This window comes from Manacus vitellinus, unplaced genomic scaffold, assembly GCF_001715985.3.
Source record: "Manacus vitellinus isolate BGI_N305 unplaced genomic scaffold, ASM171598v3 scaffold_38_pilon, whole genome shotgun sequence".
Taxonomy (NCBI): Eukaryota; Metazoa; Chordata; class Aves; order Passeriformes; family Pipridae; genus Manacus; species Manacus vitellinus.
In genome coordinates this window covers 7,349,473-7,372,389 of record NW_021940526.1, presented here as the reverse complement: position 1 = coordinate 7,372,389, position 22,917 = coordinate 7,349,473, and the positions used below count along the sequence as shown (strand labels likewise).

Below are 22,917 nucleotides of genomic sequence, written 5' to 3'. Positions count from 1 at the left end.
CAGTGTGCACTTGGATGGTCTGAGTGACTTCACTTAAGCTAAGACAAGGCAGAATATATCCTGGCTATGGAACTGGCCTTCTGCTGGATGTGATTGCACAGCAAATGGACAGAACCACGCCAGGACGGACCTCACAGGTAATCCCGCCAGGTTTTCCCCCCTTTCCCAATCTGCACACTTCCCTGCACGACCCAGCTCACAATAAAACAGGATTTCAGGCAGTAATTCAGTAGCTTTGGGAGCTTATCAGCAGAGTGAGGCTTGTGAGAAGGCGAGGGAGCGAGAACATCTGTGCTATCAGTGATACTGCAAAATCAGGTAATCCAAACAGAGCCCAGGCGCTTCCTTCCCTCCCGAGCGCGGGTCTGGAAATGTAAACTCTGGGCAGCAGCTCCAGCCTAGTCAATGAATCACTTTAATTGAATGCTATGTACACAGCAACTGGAAAACACAAGCCATAAGAAAAACATATGGTGATGGCCATGGAAATTGGTTTACTCATTCTGCACAGTGTTGTTTCTTTACTTCTTTCATAATTGACCTTTAGAACGATAAATGTGTAAAATCATTTTGGTTTATTATGGCTCCGAACCTTTCAGCAATTACACAAAATGAAAATTTAAAAGGAAGTATTCATTCTGGAAGCATTTCCATTGTTTACATAATTGCACAGCTATAATTTAGTGTTCATGTTGTTAAAGAAAAGTGAAAAAAAGGACCATTATGGACTATTTCAATTCAAAATGATGCTCTGTAGTGTTAAAGCTGGGGAGAGGGGGAGAGGAAGGGGCAATCACATGCATATCCTCCTCAAATGCATTAACCCTATAAATGGCATCATATTTCAGTATAGGTTAATCTAGTAATCCAAATTATAAGGTCATAAACATCCACTGAGTAAGCAAAATAAATTTATGCAAGTTCACTGAAAGGTCAATTGCAGAAATATTCTTCACCTAATTTTTGTTCAAGCTTTTGCAGATTACAGGTGTAACCAAATAGCCTGCCAGCTGCCTTCCTCACGTTTCCAATTGTCTCTCAACAGGAACAACATGGATTTTGCACTGAAAGTTCACTCTGTTCCTCACTGAGAGACACCTCATTAGCGGCTGAGATTTACAGCACGGGAAAGATTATTAATTTACAAAAGACTTAAGTGGTAAGTCCTCCCTTTTCCTTTCTTACTTTAAAGGAACAAATACTTCCATTTACTTACTCCAAATTTTCCTACCTACCATTACATTTTAGGCACGAGTTAACTCGTCAAAAATTAAGTTCCAATAAAAATTTACAAAGTAAATTTGACCACCTCAGGAAACCCAGGATGAGCTCATCAGAAAACTCCATTCCAAGGTGCCAGTTAACACCTGACCTCCAGACAAGCTGCACTTGCTACAACTGAGGCAACCATTGGAATTAAGGACTGCAAGCAATATTTTGGTTCTTGCACACTAAGAGAGCAATTCCTGAGCGCTCCCTGGAGACAGGGACAGAGGTGTGGGTGCCAAGGCCAGGGCACTGCCTGCAACGTGGAGATGACTTTGTGTCCCCACACGGATCTCTCCCACATGCCTGTGGCAGGACTGCTCCAAACTGTCCCACGGACAGAACACTGACTACAAAACAGGAATTCGAGTGGGATGGAAGCAATTTAGAAAGGGCAAATGTATTAAAGCAAAATAAACAGAAACTAACAAAATCATTCTGGAGCACACAGCTCCCACAATTGGCATGACCTGGCTCCTCCCTGCTTTCAGTCAATCTTCCAGCTATTTTCTCCAGCACGTCCCACTTCCCCTGCTCTGGGTGAGCAGAGGGGGATGTGAGAGTTCCTGTGAGATCCTGGCATTTGGACTTTTGTTTGTCCCTACTGGAAACATGCTGTCTGTTAACACTTTTTCAAAGCACTCAAAGCACATAATGGGGGCACACTGGCAAATTTTCTACAGAAAATGAGGTAAGGGGAGATTAAAAGAGGGAGAAAATCATGGTAGCCATTGGAAAGAAGTCTCAAGAAGCTAAAATAGGGGAATCTAAGCCTTAATAGACTATATTAAGATTATTTCCTTTTAAATGGCAGCCTGGGAAAGAACCTAAACAGCTTTATGGTTTCTGTACAACTAAGAGTCCTTGTGTGCAACACCATAAGGCAGAAATCCGGGCAAGAAGTACCCATTCCGTGGGGGACAAAAGCAAAGGTACTTATTTATTGTACCTTTAGAAGGCTATTACAGGTCCCAGTGACAGCCTACAGGCTGCACACTGCTCCTTACTGCCGAGTAACAACTGTACAGAAAGCCCACAAATACTTCTTTATTAAAAGTCAGATCAATGTTAATACAAACAATAATTAATATAGCTTCTCCACTAGCAGCTCTACTGAAAAATGCTTCCTATTATAAATTAGCCATTTCCCACACCAACAGCTCCAGTCAGTGTTTCTACATGAGCTTATACAGAGCTGCTGCAGCTTCCTTTCCATAATTACCAACAGGGCATTTTAAACAAATAAAGAGGCTTATAGACACATAACGTCCACTAGCACATCACCATCTCTATTGACAGAGCATTTCATCCACGTCATCCTTTCACTACTAAAAGGAATGGAGCTACAAACAAAGCTGTTAAGTGCCCTGGCTGCAGCCAGGCTGGGCTCTGAGCAGGCCTGCTGCATGTGCTGACATTTAATCACCCAGGACATCTGCCAGCTCCGTTGGGCTGGGTTTCTCTGCTTCCATATTTAAAGTTTGTTCTGCCCTTCACATCACTGAACTGAAAAAGCCACCGCAGTGTCTCCTTCCCTGGCTGTTTGTTGTCCTCGCCACAGAGAATCTCTGAAGTCTCTACATTTTATTATGTTCCTTAAACACGTAAGCATCCTATTCCAAAGATGCTCTGGCAAGTAAGTGTGACTGTACATTTATTAAAGTTACCTGTTAAAACTCACTTCCGAAGTCAGGGTGACAACTGACCCGTTTACTCACCTTGCAGGTCACCTCTGAGCACTGGGTGACCCCTCGGTGCTGGTGACAGGGGACACCAGGCACAGTAAGTGATGCTCACCCTCACAGAAGGGTGGCACTAAAGAAATGACACTGAACAGCTGAGGGTCTGAAAGCTGAAAAGGCATTGCAAACCTGCTGCCTCTTTTGCAGAGGTAGCACCTCCCCTGCACTGCGCTCTCCTCTCAGACTGAGAGTGGAAACTTGGACAGAATCAAGGTGGCATCACAAAAACCCACAGGATTCAAGGAGAAAACCCCCAGCAATCTCAGAGGATGATTTAAGTGCTAGAAGGACCAGACCTGAGGAATCACAGTTATCTCAACAGCTGCTTTTCTGAGAAGGGGGCTGAGTAGTGCTCGTAGCTTTCTGGGATTGTGTTTTGGTCCTTTGGTTCTTCAGCAAAAAGGAGGAAGCTATGGAGCGAGGAGATGCTTAGGGACTTTTTCAGGTAAATGAAGCAAAAACTACTGCTACAGTAAGCAGCCAGTAGCAATAATAAAAGAGCAATAATAAAATACACTTCCTTTCCCAGTTCAGGTATTTGTGAAATTTGTGCATTGCAGTGTTAGATTTTGGGTTAATCTAAAAAGCTGTACTTACTGTCCGAATCAAAAGACACGGATAGCAGTCCCTGAAATGGGAATTTTCCAGCCATCAGGCTCACCTGGCAGCAGAAGGCAGCTATGCCTACCCAAACTGCAACAGGCTATCCCTTGGTATCCCTAAAAACCACATCCCAGAAATATTTCCTGATTTTCAATAATCCTGAGGAACTGAAACAGCTGTAGGTAAACAACTGCCACTAACCCCAAATGTGGCAGTGAACATCCAAACTGTTTCCTTCGTGCTGGAGGTCAGGGAGGCAAGGTTGTGAACCTCAGTGAGCTTCCTGGTTTTTGATGAATGAAAAGCCCGTGGCTCCCTCCAGCAGCAGAGCAATGCCTGTGAGGAGCAGGGCAGGAGGGAAGCACCACCCGCAGATGGTCCCTTGCCCCCTGACCTCGGGCCCCTCCCTGGCTGGAGGCAATCCCAGCTCCAGACTGGGGCTCAAAATGATGCAATGGCTTCTCCCACCTGGAAAGGTGATGCAATTCTTGCAGGGAATTGTTCACTTCTCCAGAGGTGTTTGTTGTCAGACACTTCCACATGGACAAATTAGCTGCAGCTCATTACCCCGCCGTCTCCTCTGCTGAGCTAATTGCTATGTCCTGAACTCAGAGTGCCACGGGAGCCTCCTCTAAAATACACCCTCACACTGCTCTTTTCTGCACCCCATGAGACCAGGCTGCAAAGTTAGGCTGCACTTGCTGGGAATAAGATTGCATTCATTTATAACACACTCAAAAATGCATTATTTTGTTTTTCTCTCAACACCAAAAGCTACACAATACAGCAGAAATCTCCTACATTTATGTCTTTAAGCAAGGAGTGAAAAAAGAAATATATTTAAAAAGCCACTTCTGATGCAAACCAAAACACTGAAAATCGTATTCAGGTCAAAGAAGTTTCTGACTGTAATATTTTTAATTATGTAGCCACCTAAGAAGCTGTTCTGAAGTAGTCAAGGTGACTTCCTGGAGCTGGGCTGTCAGTGGTTTCCCCCATAAACGCTAAAAGTCGCACCAGTGATCCACACAGAAGGGAAATTCCTCCATGAGCCGCCTCCTCCCCTTCCTTCTGTGCATATTGCTTGAAAGTGAGAAATTCATGTCTGTGCTTAGCAAACAAAACCAATCTGTGCTAAAAAAAATCTGCACCAAAGTTTATTTTGGTTTGCACTAACTGGAATCCTGGAAACCATACTGGGATCCATATTCCAGCAATCCTGTGCCCTCTGTTAAATCAGGGTCCCACTAGTCTCAGCACCCAGGAAGCACCTCGGTGCCAATCCTCCTGGAAATACAGGAGCAGGTGTGAGGGTCCTGCCTCCTACGAACAGGCTGCTCCAACGCTCTGCGAGTTAACTCCTCGCCCAGCTCCATAGCTCAGGAAAACAAAACGGGAAGGACAGTCACACACGAGCAAACCTTAGTCAAGTGTGCCACCAAGAGGCGACACAGCAAACCCCAGTGAGGAGGGAGAACAAAGAGCAGCAGCAAAACATCCAGGAAAGCCTGGAGCAACGTGCAGAGTCGGGGCTGCCTCTGCTGCTGCCCCTTCTCTGGCTTGGGCTGTGCCTCTGCACAGTGTGCTGGGGCTGGTGGGAGAGCATTTATTGCTGGGGGGGGGTTCAGGTCAGGGCTCAGACCCCAGCGGGTGGTACCAGTCTCTTGTAGGGACTGAGGGGACTCTGCTGGATCTGACCTGAGTGAGATGGAAGCGGAAGGAGCTGTTGGTCCCTCTCAGGTGACACACAGAGTGCCAAAAAGGGGAGTTCCCACTACACTTCCATTTTTCCCTGTTTGTGCTTTGGAAATGGTGTTTTTTTCCTAAGTTGCAGCAGCAGCTGGGACTCCTGGGATTTTCCAGAAGAAAAACCTTTCCTTTCAATTCTTATCTATTTAAAAGGAAGATTTTCCAAACACTCTAACACCTTAGGATGGCAACTGAGGGGCAAGAGTCTGGTAACAATTCATTCTTTCTCTCTTCCATCTCAGAAATAACCAAACCTGTCTGGTTTCCTAAAGGCACCAGCAATAATTCCCAGGGTTTCCCAAGGGTCCCTGTGCCCTCTGCTGCCATTTCCAGCACAGCTTCAGCCCTTGCTCTCACTCCTACAGCAATAAAAACATGGAAATGTTTGTAGATACTTTCTATTTTATCTAAAGATATTTCTTGCAGTTTTTATGAGCATTGAGCTGTTTCTGTGGCCCAATAGTCATCTGACAGCTCAATGGATTAAGTATTTTCCTCACCTCATACTGAATACTTTATTCTAACTAGTTTAGGCTAACCCAGGACACAGGGACTTGAAACAACATTTATCCACAGAATTCGAATGTTTCGGGAGCACCTCTTGGTTACAGTGGTACAATAACCTTCTGTCTCAGTTCTCCCTTCAGCCCCCCTGGCACCAGCTCGGGAGAGCTGGGATGACCCTTCTAAATACTCCCCAAAGGACTCATCTTGAAGAGGGAAAGTCTGGAGGGGACAGCATTAATTCTGGTTCTGTTTTTGTTCTGAGGATGTCCTTGCAAGCCATGGCACAGGGCATTCCAAAGGGCATGCTGAGAGCGATAACACTTTTTTACCTGGTCCTCGCTGGTCAAGCCGAGGCGCATCACGAAGTAGAAGTGGACGAGGAAGTCGGAGTTGGGCAGCACGTCCTGGCGCCGGGTCATCATGGCACAGAGCAGCCGGAACGCCTGCAGCTTGCCCTCCTTGTACTCGCTGGGCAGCGTGGCTGCCTGCAGACACACACACCTGGGGTTAACCCTGGCCCCTCGGGAGCCAGCTAACACAGAGCTGCCCCTCCAGCGGCTCTTCCAGAAAGCAAAGCTGCTCTGTGTGTTTATAAACAGATATTCGGGTCCAAAGAGCCTCTGGAGGACGTTTGTTGTCTTAGCCGGCAGTGATTGTAAACATCGAAAATAACGCAACTGAACACACACCAGGAAATGTGTGAGAATTTTAGAACTAACTTACCTTGAACAGCCACGATGCAAATATCCTGAGAGGAGGGATTAGGATGGGAGGAGAGGGAGTCGACTGATTGTCCACACTGATAGCGAGGTTGTCCCTTATCTGAGGGTTTTAAAGGAAGAGTGTTAAGAAAACTGACAGCTTACTTTTTAATGTTCTCTATATCATACTATTACATTTAAATCTTATTATATTTATGTTCAGGCACTATGCCCTGCACTATACAGAGTTCCTACTTCAGCCAAAGTTGGAAACCTTTTTTATGGTGCTGCTCCCCAGCCAAGGAAATGTTACCAGTTTGGGTCATGCTGTGGGCCTTTACACAAATACCAACACCTGTGGTATTCTGTTCTATACTTCTATTTTCTTTGCTACTCTTTCCTCACCCCATTTAAGGGAACCATTTAAATTCTCTTGTCGCTGGACAGGATCATGCTCTATTAGGTACAGGGACTAGAAACCAAACAAGAGCAGTTTCTTTTATGACAGAACCCTCCCATGCCATGCTCATGCTCCAGATGCTAACACTGAATCGTATTTAATAATATTTATTAATAATTTTTACAATATAAGAGAAGTCACTAGCATTATCTGTAAGCATCACATACCTTTGCAAGTTTATACCACAGCTCGTAAAGGTATCCAAAAACTTTTGCATGGATTTTAGGTGACTGTATCTTGTTCACATCTCCAAGAATTCCCAAGATCCTCCTCCATAACACAGCAGCAGAATCAGGATGCCAACCAATAAGGCTTCCACCAGCAATTATACTGCAGTCATCAGCAAGGAATTCACTACTGTCTGTAAATGTAAAATGTTCCATTTCCACAAATTAGAAATGCTGTGTAAACATAAATTGGTCAATAAAACAGGAACTTCAGTCCTTCTAACCATCTTCCATCTCAAAACAATTCTCTCCCTCAAATCTCTTTTTCATTGCTCGAGCTGCACCCGATTCAAAGAAAAACATGGCAGAAAATGGAGGCAGAGGGGCTTCATATCACAGTGCCACAGAGCAGGGCAGTTCCAGATCAGACTGTCCACATTCCAGGGGATTTTCAAGCAGGGAGGCAAAATGCAGTTCCATGGAACATTCATGTGCCCTGAGAGATGTATTCAGTCAGAACCCGGCTTTTATTTCTATTTCTCAATATATATAACTCAATTACTGTAACCCAACCAGGCCATATAAACCCCTCCCGACGCAGAGCCAGGCTGGCACTGAGCCCCGTGGGTGCAGTACCTGTGAGGTTGGCAGGCTCCGAGGGGCTGAGCTGCAGCCAGCGCGGGGCAGTGGGATCCACACACAGCTCTGCGGCCGCTGCGGGGTCGGGATCGGGATCGTCCTCGGCCGCCTGCCAGGGCAGCAGCGCGATGTCCACGTCGGCCCCGCAGCCCAGGGACGCGTCGCTGCTCACGCTCTCACCTGCACAGCACAGGGCACAGCGTGGGCCAGGGGCCACAGCAGCACCATGACAACAGTGGCTGCTGCCTCTGCCACAACCACAGTTGGCATGTTGAGTTCAGCTGCTACACTTGACAAAAATACTGTGTTTCTCGGAACTCACTTTTTTCTCTGTCTCTGTAATTCCCCTGGGGTGGTTGAAAGTCTGCTTTCAGATCTAATTCAGCTGTACTACTGCTCCTTCGTATTAGCACCTGCCGAGAAAAACAGTCATCTCAGCTTGTTACAGTTTTGAGAACTACATCACATTTTAGCAAATCTGACACACAGAGAGTTATTAGAAATTAATTACAACTCAGCCAAGATATTCTCATGGATATTCAGACTACTCGACTGTCTGTAAGTGTCTCTGGGAAAACACACTTTCCATGCCAGTCTTCATCCTCCCTTTCTTAACCTCAGTTTACACACCAACAACCAGGACCTTTTACTTATGTTTTTCAACACATCTGAAATAATTCAAAACTTTATAAAGCATCCAAAAATCTTTCAGCTTTCATATTTCAAAGAGGTACAGCCTGAGTCATTTATTGTTTTGGCTGCTCATTCAAGAGTTGCCATTAAAAATGTATGAAGTTTGCCTGTCCTAATGTCAATTCACACAAACATCTGCCATGCACGGCTGGTGATAAACCTGCACTGAAGAGAAGCATTTTCCCCAGTACTTTAAACCATCAAACATTTATTCCAGTGTACTGTAGCTCTATAATAGCCATGAATTATTTATATCTTAAAAGTTATGAACTTCTTGTTGACGTTTAATACTTTAAAAGAGCACAAAAGTCTTGCAGAAAACTAGAACTACATAAACCTGCAGAAGCAGCTGACGAGATCAGGAGACACAAAGTGCCCACACCGAGCAGTGTAATTAGCAGTTACAGCTCAGTTCCAGACTCTGTGCCAGAAATGTGATTAATGATTTTTCACACTTTCACTTCCAAGAGTTTCTAAATGCTAAAAGGTATCTGATCTGGAAAAACAATAATCGCTTTCTGTTTTGCCTTACTTGCTCAGCTTCATCCTCCTTCTTTGCATGTCCCTTGTTTTCCTGAACTGATTTGGAGTCTGAAGTTGAATTATGAGAACTTCCAGCCTTTTTACCTAGAAATTGTAGAAAGCAAACAAGAATTATAGACATTTGTGGTACCAAACTACATAGCAATCATATCAAGATTTCAGTGACATGTCTCATATTTATAGCTAAGGGAGGCAATACAACATTCATATGGGATACAAGATGTTTTGAAAAATTCTTTAGAAGCATAACAGACTTACACAAGAGGAACAGAACTCGACTTGCAGCTTAAATACATTAAATTTAAATGCAAGTCAGGTGAAAAAAAGTTGAGTTATATATGAAAATGCATACATTCAGGTTTCATTTTTATCCTCCCTGCTTTATAAAAGATCATGTCCTGCAGTCCTGGTCTTGAATGTCTTAAAAACAGTTCTTTCAATAAGATACCAACAACGTATTTACTAAGAAAATAAGATGAAAATCATTTTAGAGGAGAGCTGGAAACCAAAATAAATAAGAGCAGCATTTATGAGACTGAACAAGTCTCAACGCTTTCTCTTCAGAAGTGCACTATTGCTGCATTTTACCAAAATTACCTTGAAAAAAATCAGATGGAATCTGATCTGCAATATCTGAAGTGCTGCTACTTCGAGTCAGCTGCTGCTCTTGGTCTGCAAATGGGCCCACAGCTTCTGTTCCTTCTGAATTTTCCAGCTGTTGAGATTCTTCAACTTCTGTTGATTTAATTAAAACACAAAATATTTGCAGGAGCTCAGGATTATACACATGTCTACATGTGTGAACTCCCTGCCTAAGAAAGTTCTATGAAATAGTCACCCTTGCAAATATTTAAAATTCCTAAGTTTTACAAGTTATAATTAAAGTTTTTTAAAATATCCTTAGGGAAGTTTCAAAGTTTAGAGGCAGATGCACAAGAGAGGCATGAAAATTTCAATGAGAAAATAATCTGACATGCTGGGGAAGGAGCAACAGGAACTCTTGGGATTAGGGAGTAACACAGTGCTTTTAGAAATGCATTTCTGTTGGCATTAGGGGGAAAAAAAAACCCCAAAAACCAAACAAAGAAACCAGTAACACTCAAATGTGTTCCCATCCAGCAGTGTGCAAGTTTAAATACTGCTTTACTACTTAATAAACACTGCAAGTGTTTCAGAAAGTTATCTCACAGAGACACAGGCACAAAAGCTAATGCTTCTGGTATTTATTGACCTTAGAGTATCAATGTTGACTTGAAATTACTTACAGAAACAAATAAAGCAATCAATGTAATTCACTAACTGGAACAATTTCAGTGTTCCCCTCCAAGACAACTTGAGAGGAAAACACACCAAACAGAGCAGGAATCCCTACAGAGCCATAAAGCATCACACACAAAACTGTCCTTCTCTTGCTACTGCAGCTAATGCCCTGGGTAGGACTCAGGAGTCAGAAATCCCTCCCAGGAAGAGAAATTTGGGAAATTTTACTTTAGTTACTAGGGAATATTAATCTAATTGCAATTGATGGTAATCTTTAATATTAAAATGAACAAAAACTGTATTGCCTGCAGTGCTACAGACTGAGAAGAATCAACTGGACAGAAAGGGAACAGACAGACAGCAGTTCAAAAATATAAAGAACACTGATATAAAAGATGACTTTAAAGTACAGTACCTGACAGTCTGTGAGAGCAAGAAGTGTAAGAGAGACCAGGGAAGAGAGAGCTCACAGTGTGAAGCAGAAGAGGTACACTTTTAGTAGCTGGCAAAGCCTCATAAAGATGGACACAGTTGCTGATAGACTGGCTTCGCTTAGCTTCCAGGAAAAAATAAAGCAATAATTATGTCAGACAAAGGAATGAAATATTTGGGTTCTAAATGTCAAACACAATGCTTTGGGATAAAAAAAAAAAACCCAGCGGTTTTCCCCACAAGATGTAAGTTAATAAAGTGCAACTGCATCTCTCATATTGAAATGGCAATAACCAGGGATTTCTGAATCACAGCAAGTGTGGAAGTGCCTTTAATTTGAACACACACAACTAAGAAAAGTCCTGGATCAACACTTCCCTACTGCTCTGGTGGGACATCAAGGGGAGAAATGCAGCAGCAGAGCAGAGAATCCTCCCCTGGAGCACACACTGGGATCTGCTGAGTTTGAAAATAAAACAGACTTAGAGAAGGAACTGACTCTGTTGCTGAAGTGTCCTGTGATCCCAGCTGAAGGCTCCGGCTCAGTTACGGAGCCTGGAGCCACAAACCACACTGAATGTCCTTCCAGTTCTCCTGGTAAGGACCACAACCAGCTGGGAACCAGGGAGGGAGCTGTGCAGCCAAACAGCTCCAGCTCCTGAGCATTTCCGTGGAGAGCTGGGATCCACAGCCCAGTGAACTGGCACACAGGAGGATGCTACCATGAAACAAAGAGAGGCCAGGTTCAGGCTGCTGAAATGCTTGAACAAACAGGGACCTGGTCCATCTCTGGGGTCTCCAACATTCCCCCAGCATGCCTTACCCCAGTCTCCCTTCTCCTGCTTTCCTTTTTCCTTTTGAGAGAAAAACCTCATCATGGTAAGAAAAAGAGAGAAAATAAAGCAACTATGAAAGGATAAAATTGTTTATTAAATACCTGCATTACTATGTGTTATCTGTTATGTGACTGATGGTAATATATGCTTTCTTATGAATTGATAAAAATAGCAATGTACTTCTTTACAGAAATCCCTAACATGCACAAGTCTAACTTGCAATTCAATGTCCTGTAGCTAAAAGCTTACATTTCGAATTCCCAAAATATTTTGACTCCATGTCTCCCACTGGTCAAGACATCCAGATGCAGGCACACAACAGCTGTTTGTGCAGGTAATTATTAAGTTGCTTTTGGCAGCAGCCACACCTCAAAGGCAGCTATAAAACTTGTGTTCCTGAGCGTAGGGCTACAAAAGCACTTAGTTATGGTCTAACCTGTCGCTCTCTGACGAACAATATTTCGGGCTTTCTCAACTCCAGGGGCCCCAGAGGTTGTAGCGCTTCTGAACCTCATCGGCTCCACGACTTCAGGATGACTCTTCCAGCTTAATGAAAAAGATCTTCCCACTACTGCTGTCTTCTGAGGCTCTAAAATGCCACCTTAGGACAAAGAACACAACTTTCTCTGGCACCAGATGCTTTGGCACATATTTTTGCTGATGGATGAATGGACTCAGGCATGACAAATACTAATACTTTAAACAACACAGATGAATTTTTACTATTAATAAAAACCAATGGGTACTTCAACTCTGTGCCTCAATTTCAAGGTGGCGTGTAAGTGCAGCTAAAAAACTGTAAATAATAAAGTTTATTAATAACACACGGAAAGGAATTTTTACAGAGATGCCTGTGACATTCTGTAGCATAGGAAACCACCTTTCATTTCTGCTACACAGAAAGCACTGACTGTAAGCACATACTCAAACCTGCCAAACAGCTACCTATCTACTCCTGATCCCAACTACCTCTCCTCCTCAATGACAATACAGAAATCCAAAGTGCTTCACACTTGATTAAACAGGTTCTTACGCTAGATTAGGTAGCATTTAATGTTAAATTAATTTTAAAAATTAAACTTTAAATATTTAAGTTGTTTGATACAAAAAGCACCAAGCACACAGACTGACCTTTCCCCCTCTGCTTTTTCTCCTTCTGTTCACTGAGCTTGTCCAAGGGGAGGTTGGTCATTTCCACGCCGTACACGGTCCTGGCCAGCACTGCTGTCAGGGAGTCCATGATGTTGGCCCACTCGTTGATGAGCTCCTCCCAGTCCGTCAGGGAGGACAGGACGCTGAGCAGCTCATCCCACAGCTCCCGAGAGATGTAAACGCTCAGGTTCGCTCTGATCCAAGCCACAATGAGGGTCTGAGGGAAAACACACAAGTGGCCCTTCAGGCAGGTCCGACAAATGAATTCAGCACAGTTTACAAAAGAATTACTTGTAAAACAGGAAAAAAATCCTCCTTCCCAGTAATACAAGCAGGTTTCACAGCACTGTGCAACAGCACTTAGCTAAAACCACGGGCAATCCTGATGAGCAAACACAAACCAAGCAGCCCCACTCACTCACTCGGAACAGCAACCCAGCCATGCTCTGGGCAAATGTGTCCTTTGGTTGGTTTTCTTTCGGCTTCTGCATCACAGCTTCTGTTATTCTGAGGAGTATCTGTAGCATCTGTTCCCTGGTTCCAAAACAAAATTGCACATTTGTTCACATGTTCTACTAATTGTACTTGTTCATTAATTCTCCAGCAAGCCTCATTTATTGAGAATACGGTCACGCTTTGGACTTCACAGATCATCTGCAAAATAACCCTAGCTATTGGCTGTGGACTGTAAAGAGCTCATTTTTCAGGTGAAGTTAGGAACGGAAATACCAGCCAGAACCTTGAAGTGAAGCAGTACAAGGATGCAGGCTCAGCAGGTTCTGCAATCTCTCAAATCAACTCAGAGGCAAGTCTCAAACATAACTTAGGTAGCAAGGTCTGCCCCTGAGAAAGCCAGTCTGTTCCCTACCAAAAACTGTCCCAGAAAGTTTAAATGTTGATAACTTTCTCTTAAATGATGCCACGTAAAGTTTACCATGTCTTCTTATTCATTGACAGCTCCATTATCATGCGCCTGAAGATACTGAGAACAGCTTTGCAAGCATCCACTTGCTCCTTCAGCAGCACCGGGACCTCAGTGCACGGCTCCAACAGGAAAACATTCGCCGAGTTTGTCAGGAACACCTTCAACACAGGCATCGACACTCCATTTACACAGTGTCAGCAAGGAAAAAGTCAAGACTTACAATAAAATACTTGTCCTCCTCTAGTTAAACATTTCCCTTTCCTCAGGAAAGTTCCATGTTTTACCCATCACTTTGTTTTTCTACATCATTCCAGCAAGCAGCCACGTGACATCACAGACCCCCCCAAGGCAGACAGGGCTCAGTATGGGGCTTGTGGATGTCTCTTCTGTTTGGGCAGGCAAGAGGACATTCCTCCAGCCACTCATTTCCTGCCATTATATGCTTGGACACCTCTTTTCCTTTGTCCCAGAGACTCTAAGGTGATTTGCAGTGTAAGTTACACGAGCAGGGAAGTTACAGCGTCCCCTTCCCACCCAGCACACCTGTAATGCAGCCTGGGCTCCAGCTTTCACATCTCTGTCCTCATCTTCCAGCACACATCCCCTGCTCACAGCGCTGGTGAAGGAGTACGTCCTGCCCCAGCTGGAGGAGCGCTTGTGCCCGGAGTGCTCCGAGGAAAGCTGCCACAAACACAGCCCGGTCAGGGACAGAGAAGAAAGGAACGTGTCCACATGGATCAAAACCATTTAAAAGGTCAACAGCAAAAAAGGGGGAACTGTCATGACCTACATTCATTTCCTTGAGGAATTACTATCTATTATTTTTTAATTTCTGAACAAACAGGATGTATATGGAATTTAAAGGCTCATAAAAGTTTCAGAAGGCACGTTATTTACAATATTTTACATCATGTTTTGTAGTCACTGATTGTAGTAACACTTAAATTTAAAGTCTGGCAAAACTCTAAATCCTCTACAAAAATAAGCTGCTGAAACCTTGTAATCCTCACTAGGATTTACAACTCAAACTTCTTCCTCAGTGTAACAAAACATCCCTTTAAACAGCATCAATAGCGTCAAAGAACTTTTACTGACACTTCAAAACAGTGTATTAAAAAGATGATGCACAGAAATAGCAGCTACATTTTAATTTCCTAGACTAAGGTGTTCAATTGCACATATTTCATCCAGTAAATATAAGTTAGTACCCACTGTCAAAGTCTCAAGTAACTACCACCAGAAGGCAATAGTCCTCCCTGCCCAGGCAGCAGACAGGCCATTTCAGCAGGGTTTGTGTCTCCCTGTCATGTTTGTACACACAGGGAATAACCACAAATGGTGTTTCCCAAACCAGCTGCAATCCTGCCCTGCACTCCCTAAGTGCTACTGAATATTCAGTAACTATTTAAATTGTGAGTCCTTAAATAAAAGCATTTTTTAACCTTTATTCCCCACACATTTTTAACTGTTACTCCTTTACAAAGTGAGGTGAAAACTTAAGCCCTGCATTGCAGGTGGACAGAACAAAGTAAGGAACAGGGATACCATACATGTTTACCGTCTGTTTGCACTGAGGAGTCTTCCAGGTGGACAACAGCATCCTGGCTGTCCTCCTTTTTGTCTGGCTCCTCCATGAACACGGGCTTCTCTTGCAGTATCCACTTCTGATACACCTTCACCACTTTCCGTGTTGCAGATACATCAGAAGGTGGCAACAAAAAAGCCTAAAATGAAAAGTTCACTGATTTTACTCTATGTAGGACATGGATGTGATGCACATAAACACCCCATACTGCTCATCTTTGCTCACTGCAAATGACAAGACAATGAGTTTATTTGCAACACGCTACTCCAGATGTGTATCTGGGAATCATTCTGGGAAGATGTTCTCTCTGAAGGCTTACACAGCCCAGGCTGGCTGCTACCCCATACCTCTGCAGGTCTTAGGAGACCAAAAAAAGTATAATAGTGACAAAAGACCTTTGCACTGCAGGGAAATCAATGTCTGAAAATGCCATCTGGTACCAAAAAAAGCATATTTTGCCAATTAAAAAAATGATATTGATGTGCATTACGTAAGTACTGAAATAGATGTAAATATACTTTTCATACTAAAAAGCAGTCCCTTTGAATTATGAGTAGATTACCACTCTCCCTGATCAACAGGATCCAACTCTACAGCATTTCCTATTCCCAGTTTAGCTGCAAACCCATTCCAAAGGTACTGCTCAGGCCAGAGAGCCTTTGCATCCCACAGCACAACAACATAAAAGGGTCTGGTGTGATCAGCATCACGTTTGCCCAGTTACCAGCCACCAGCCTCTCCGTTCTCCTCACAAGGACGGCCCTTCTGTTAAAAATGACACCCGCAGCACAAGCAGCCCGGGCAGTGACCTGTCGGAAGACCTCGTTGACGAAGTTGACGTAGCCGCGGGTGGAGAGCAGGATCCTCTGCACCATGTCGTAGACGCCGCGGTGCTGCTCGTCCACGCTGCACAGGCTGGAGTTGCTGAGCCTCCTGTCGGACAGGGTGCTGCTGTTGGAGTGGCTCCCGTCCTGCTCCTGCGACGCGCCGCCCTCCAGCTCTGCCGCCTTGTCCTGGCTCACCCCCACCGTCTGCACGGAGCAAACACACCCCATGGAACGGCTGGAACTGCACCCACCAAAGCTCTGGGATGCTCAGGCAGAGCTCGGGATACCAGTGTACTGCCTGGCACAAACGTTGGGATCCAGCAGTCAGGCAGAGCTGTTTTCAGTTACTGCTGGATCCAAGGAGGAATCTGGTCTTGTCCTCCACAAGCTGTACACTTCCTATGGGCCAGAGCAGCTGACTGACTTGTGCACTTCAAAGAGCAGGGCTGCAGTGGTGGGAGTGGAGGAAGGCACAGACAGGACACTGGAGAGTCTCTTAAGAGAAAAAGCATCTGTTTCTCTAAAATTCAGTGGGAAGTCCCTAATCCTAGAGAAGTCTCAACCAGCAGTTTGAAAGCTAAATACTTCTCTAATATCTCTTTGTAAACAGCTGCTATAACCAAGATGAAAACAAAACAGCTTTTGAAGTCACTGGGAGATGGTCCATGGCACAACTAAGTATGACAGTTTACAGAGTAAATTCCAGAAGTCTAAATATAATACTGCTGAAGCTGGTAATACAACAAGTTATGAGGAAAATAAACTCCTAGTGAATTACTGAAGGGCTTTGCTTGGAGATTCCCTCCTCCATCAAAGGAAAAGAAAATCAAATAAGTACCTACATCATTTATTCACTATGGGGTAGCATTTCTTTGTGCTTCAGTTGTCAGTGCAGTGAGATCATCCTGCAAGGTTAGCATGTACATAAGAAAAGAGAGGCAATCTCCAAAGCTCACCTGAATAATTTTAGGGAGCACTTCTCCTCCATTTTTGGTGTTCTGAACAGCAGTTAAGTATTTCTTTTCAAGGAAGAAGGTAACAAGCCACTTAATAAAAACAACTCGAGCTGCCATATACGGGATTTTTGTGCTATAGACACTTTCATTGTTTCGTGTTGCAGTGACATACACTGGCCTTGGCCTGATATCAGGAATATCTGGTAAGAGAAAAAGGACACATAGAAAGAAAATGTAATCTTAAAAACTGTAACAGCTTCCAAACTCTGGTTAAACGTATTGAACACGTCACCAGCATTTTCTCCCTGTGAAATAACAGATGCAATGACTGACTGCTTTTATTGTATTAATGCTTATATTCTATCATAACTTTTCACTCCTAAAGAACACAGAGAACATAACAGCACAGATTTCCCCAGAGGTTATCACTTGTATCACACAAAACAAAGGAAAGGGAAAGAAAGGGGTTGCAAAAAGAAGGGCAAAATCTGAACTAGATAACTCCTCCTGCTACAATGTAAGTTCATTTTATCACTTTCACAGAGTGTCTTTAATAAAGTGCAGACAGAAAGAGAAGATGGCTGTGGAACACTCAATAGTGCAAAGATGAAGAAGAAAAGGACTCAGTGAATCAGAAAGAGTTGTTCACATACTGAAATAAGAGAGAAAACACGTGGGAAGAAGTGGAAGATTGCTGAAGGGAGAGACAGGTTGGGTCACAATTCCTTCAGGTGCTCAGATTTAAGGAAAAATCACTTGCACACAGCTGGAAAACATGAAAGGCCTGGGCTCTAGGTGTAAACAACAAAGCCAAGGTGGTACTGAGGTGATTTTGGACACTAAATATTAAACTATAAAAACAGAAGGTAAAAGTCAAAGGGAGGAGAAGGATGATGAAGAAAAGGCTGCACTACACAGGTGAGGACTAACACCACTGCTCATATTAACTGTACTACATAATTTAGTAGAAAATTAGGAAAACCTTGTTTCTGAAATAACATGCTTTTAATCCTACAACTGCAGAGGTACATCTCAATTTTCTTTCAACTGGCCCTTCATGCTCATTTTCTCTCCAATGAAAAAGGTAGCAAAATAAGAGTAACTAAGTCAGCTACTCCCCCCCACCTGGACAGCTCACTGGTTCTCTAAAAACCCATCAGAGAGCACATTCTGTCTCCATTCACTAATATCACAGAGCCATGCTCACTCCATATAAATGTTATGCCAGTGGAATTGGCCAGGCCTTACACAGCCAGGAGCAGCAGCACCTTCCTCCACTATCACAGCAAGTCAAAAGTTGTGCTCAAAGAAAACACGAAATCAGGAGAAAGAATCCTCATCCAACAGAGCTGTGCTGACAAGCCCACAGGTAACAGAGATGCTGCCAAGAACAGTCACCTGCTTTTCCAACTTTGAAGACAAAACCCACAACTTACCAAGCACAGGTTTGTAGAGGTTGGTTAGCTTTGTAAAAGATGGAAACAAGTGAGGAAGATAGTATTTTCTAAACAAGGTAAAGAGAAACTTAAACCCAGTGTCTTGGTTCTCCTTGTTTTTCCACTCCAAGCTTGCAGCCTGTGTCATGGAGTCAAGAGAGAAACAAACAAAAAGCCTCAGGTTAATGTGTTATACTGACAATCGTCCTGCATCGAACACAGAAAACATGCAACTACACTTTACCAAGAGCTAAAAAACTAGCACAGTCCTGAAACACCCTTTACAAACCACCAAGAATATAAAGTAAGAATAACCCGAGAGGGCTCTGGCATCCCCAAGACAGTGAGTTCAGCAGAAGCCAGTGTGTTTGTGCTGTCAGACCATGCTTTTACCAAATTTGCTTCTCACATGTAAATTCCAAAGAAGTTACTCTGGGCTACACTTCTATCAGAAATATTTATATATTACTTTTATATATAATATAAACATATATGATATTTATATAGAATGACAAATTTTGACAGTGAATTACTCTTTTCATTTTAAGACACCTTCAGTTTGAGATGAGCTGCACATGACTGCTGCAGTTTACGTGTCAGAGGCTGGATCAGGCTCTGCTCGGGACAGCAACGGGATGAGAGGAACAGGCAGGAACTGATGCTCAGGAAGTTCCACCTGGACATGAGGAAGAACTTTCCCATGCAGTGACCAAGCACTGGACAGATTGCCCAGAGAGGGTGTGGAGTCTCCTCACTGGAGATATTCCAGACCTGTCTGCACACACTCCTGTGCCATGTGCTCCAGGACGACCCTGCTGGAGCAGGGAGGGAGGTGGGACCAGAGGAGCCACTGTGGTCCCTTCCAGCCCAACCCATGCTGGGATTCTGTGGGAAACTTGCACTGCCCTGCTTTCGTAAAATACAAGACTGCTGAGGTTTTGTATCGTGTTATTTGCGATGTAAATAAACATCACAAGTGTGATGTAAATAAAATGATACAGTACATTCTCCTCAGGTATAAACTTTCTCAACGATGCAGATGTGATCTGTGTTCTGGCTCCAAGGGATCACTCTGCACTTCTATCAGATGACTTGAATCTCAGCTCATCTGCAGCAAGGGTAGTGCCCAGCTCTGCTCCCCACTAACGAGCAACACTAATAAACGTGGGTGAACCACTGTGCAACTGGATTTACAGTGTAGTCAGGTTTGTTTAGATCCCAAACATGGAAAAAGTGTAAAAAAGGAAGACTGAAATTTTATTTTTAACTGGAGTTGTGAGATTCTGATATGTAAAACAAAGGGTGCTGTGGAGGAAGCTGATAATTTCTTACAGTCACTTTTCAAAATAAAGCACATATTCCAGATGACAAAATCCCTTCCAAATATCGCTTTGGTCTTGCCTTTTGATATTAAAAATTGTATGTCAAAGTATTTAATTATAATCTATTTTTTTAAACTGAGCTCTTTAATGTTCATTGTCTATATAGTTTCTGCTTTATTTCAAATATTGCTTTATTTGTACTTTTTAAATATATACATTATCTTAATTTCTTTCCTGTACAGATTCATCTGATCTACTTCTAATTAAATTTATGTACATGATAGTTGCATCCTTTAAAGAAAGAAATTTTAGAAGCCATCTCTTTTTATCTCTTCCTCCAGTGGTCCTCTACATTTCTTTTCATCTAGGTATGTGTCCAAAGAGAACAAATCTCATCTTTACCCCATATCAATTTTCTAAATGAAACCACAAGCACATAAAATAGTCAGTTTCCTGCAAGTCACATTCTTATCACAAATGTGACAAACTTCTTATTTTAACCAAAGATGTTTTGGTTAAAACATCTTGGTTTTAACCAAGATGGGATGATTTTCCTTTCAAAACCAAGACTAATAAAGTGCAGGAGCAGCTTCTTCCAGGGGAGGGGCAAAGCCAGCTCTGTACAGATACAGTGTAGAATTCATATTCTGTGACCAGTACATCCCCCAGATATTACTGGTTACAAACACACATCTTCCTCACCTGGATTACCATATATTTTAACAGGAGCTGAAGAAAATAGCAGGTTTGGTCTTCAGCAATTTTCTCTCCAGAGACAGCTGGCAAAAGTGGGGTTATTTCCTCTGGAAAAATCTTAGCTAAAACAAAACGTTTTAAACGTAAACGTGAAAACATGAAAATACTGAAATAAAAGAATTTTCTATGAAAAGATAAATTTAAAATACCTGTTAATGCACTACTAAGCTGCACAAAACCCAAGTCCAGTAGCTACTGGGCATTTCCCCAAGTCCTGCCACATCCCATGGAGGGTGGCACCGGCACCTGATTCCCTGTGGTTTCGAAGGACTGGCAGCAGCAGCCACTGCAGGTGAACCAACGAGCTGGAAACCTGCACACCTGCTTACTTTGCAGTGACATGTTCCTACTGCTGCCTCTCAGTTAAAAAATCCCCAAACCAACAGGCAAACAACCAACCCCGGCCGCTCTGGCTGACAGTCAGGTGGCTCTACAGCTGCACCAAGCAGAGCAGCCTGACAAATGCATCCCCCCTGGAATGCCACGTTCCCAGTGCCCCGGTGGGAGCAGTGTCCCCACTCACCGTCGGGCGGGCAGGGAGGGCTGATGAGGCTCTCCAGGGTGCAGGGGCCCCGGGAGGACGCCAGAGGGGGGAAGCCTGGCACGAGGCAGGCAAACAGCAGGATCTGCTCCTCCCCACAGTTCGTCTGCAGGGCTTGGAGCCAGAGCAGGAACAGCCGGATTCCTTCACATCTTATCTGAGAGGGGATGGATTTGTGGGAAAAGACAGTAAACTAAGTGCAGTAACGTGGTTAAACGGTTCAGAACACGCAGAACGAGAGCTTTCACCCCAGCCAGGTGCTAGGAAGTCTTTCCACCACACCAGGGTGTTCATATTATTATTTTAATCCTAGGTTTAATACGGTATACTTAATGCTAAAGAGAACTGAAAAAATGAAGCATTAAGCAGTATCTATTTATGCCTTCTCTGGATAACTTTACGAAGGTCATTAAAGAAGCAAAATAACAGAAGACAAATGTTAAAATAATCTGGGATCGCAATAATAAGATTTACGATTAAAAGGTAAGTAAAATTACAAAGCCTAACAGTCTGAAAACCACTGATATTGAAAAGCTGCAAAGTGATATGCTTCATAAGAATGAAAGTGAAAAGGAATATGAAAACAAAGAAATACCTTGAGAGAATTTCCAGTGTGCAAAAGTTTCTTCAGAATTGACCCTGGATTAGGAAAGTTAAATAGGCACTATCAGACACAAAGAACGGGCCCTCCCACCACAATGGTTTTTAAAAAATACTCCGGAAAAGGCTAGTTTAATGCCATTTACTCTGTGGTCACTGCACTGGGTTTTAAGACAACCGAGGGGGAAAAAATCCAAAGTAAATCTGGTTACAATCACCATCATCATCAGTGGAGTAAGATTTACTATGGTGTGTCTTTCCAGTATGGTACTTTGGGTTTAGTCAGATGACAATGTCTCAAATCATTTTCATAAATACTAAGATTGTGAATTATGTACAGCCCTTAAACAGGTTCCTTCCCTCCAGATCTCTCCACTTCACAATACTAAATAGAAATTAACATGTATAGAAAACACGCATTAATGCACGTGAACATTAAGCAAAAAGGAAATCCCAAGGTAGAGCTGTAAAAAATTGCTCAGTCAAAAAATTACCCCAATATGGCCACCCAAGAGAAGTACAAAGAATATATCAGCTACAAAACAACTGACTGAAACCAATTTGTTCTGGACTAGCTCAGCTGAACCAGTATGAAGTGGTCAGGCAGATGTCTCCTCTTATTTTTGTCACTGCTGAGTGGAAATGTGACAACAGCCCTTTCCTTGACCTTTAACTTCCACTCATTGTTCTTCTGCAACAGCAATTCCTTGTTCTGATGACAAACAAGGCAGCTGGTGAGACAGTGCTGAAAACCAAACCCGACCACAACAAAAAAGTCCTACTCAGAAGGAACAGAACCCCTCCATAAAATTTACTTTAATAAGCAGCAAAACAAAATGTTGGGACCGCTTTGGCAGCAGTTGGAAGCACAACTTTCTGCTGCCTATTCAGTGCCCAAGTTTTACAGGATGAATTTCCAGGAGGCAGAGAGGATCAAGTTCCACACAGGATCTATCCCTGGTGGGATGGATTGGAACAGGCATTTCTTGTGCAATCACTTGCAAAGACATCCTACTGCAAATCTGCAAGTCACATACAGATCCACAGCACTCCTGAATCCCAGTGTTTGGAGTTGGTCTGTGAATCCAAAGGGAGACCTAAGCAGGAAAAGGTGTGTTGGTTTAAATTCCCCTTATCCTGATAGCTTCCATCACATGGAAGAGAAGAAAGGGAAGAGGGCCAGGTAAATCCAAGAAGATAAAAACTGAAATAACATTCA

The 22,917-nt window shown here is 43.3% G+C and overlaps 1 protein-coding gene across 1 annotated transcript in view; it reads right to left on the bottom strand.

Moving 5' to 3' along the window:
- Positions 1–22,917, bottom strand: part of RALGAPA2 (Ral GTPase activating protein catalytic alpha subunit 2) — a 92,421-nt gene that overhangs the window by 56,082 nt on the left and 13,422 nt on the right. Inside the window, exons 5-24 of the mRNA XM_029961651.1 lie at positions 21,694–21,737; positions 21,081–21,255; positions 20,504–20,619; positions 18,480–18,618; positions 17,044–17,243; positions 16,070–16,291; positions 15,226–15,399; positions 14,219–14,356; positions 13,685–13,833; positions 13,173–13,284; positions 12,730–12,967; positions 12,035–12,199; positions 10,746–10,886; positions 9,668–9,805; positions 9,060–9,154; positions 8,157–8,247; positions 7,832–8,014; positions 7,196–7,389; positions 6,591–6,689; positions 6,197–6,352 (exon numbers count right to left, since the gene is read on the bottom strand). Coding sequence (XP_029817511.1) covers positions 6,197–6,352; positions 6,591–6,689; positions 7,196–7,389; positions 7,832–8,014; positions 8,157–8,247; positions 9,060–9,154; positions 9,668–9,805; positions 10,746–10,886; positions 12,035–12,199; positions 12,730–12,967; positions 13,173–13,284; positions 13,685–13,833; positions 14,219–14,356; positions 15,226–15,399; positions 16,070–16,291; positions 17,044–17,243; positions 18,480–18,618; positions 20,504–20,619; positions 21,081–21,255; positions 21,694–21,737 — 2,969 coding nt within the window. The remainder of the gene's footprint in view (positions 1–6,196; positions 6,353–6,590; positions 6,690–7,195; positions 7,390–7,831; positions 8,015–8,156; positions 8,248–9,059; positions 9,155–9,667; positions 9,806–10,745; positions 10,887–12,034; positions 12,200–12,729; positions 12,968–13,172; positions 13,285–13,684; positions 13,834–14,218; positions 14,357–15,225; positions 15,400–16,069; positions 16,292–17,043; positions 17,244–18,479; positions 18,619–20,503; positions 20,620–21,080; positions 21,256–21,693; positions 21,738–22,917) is intronic.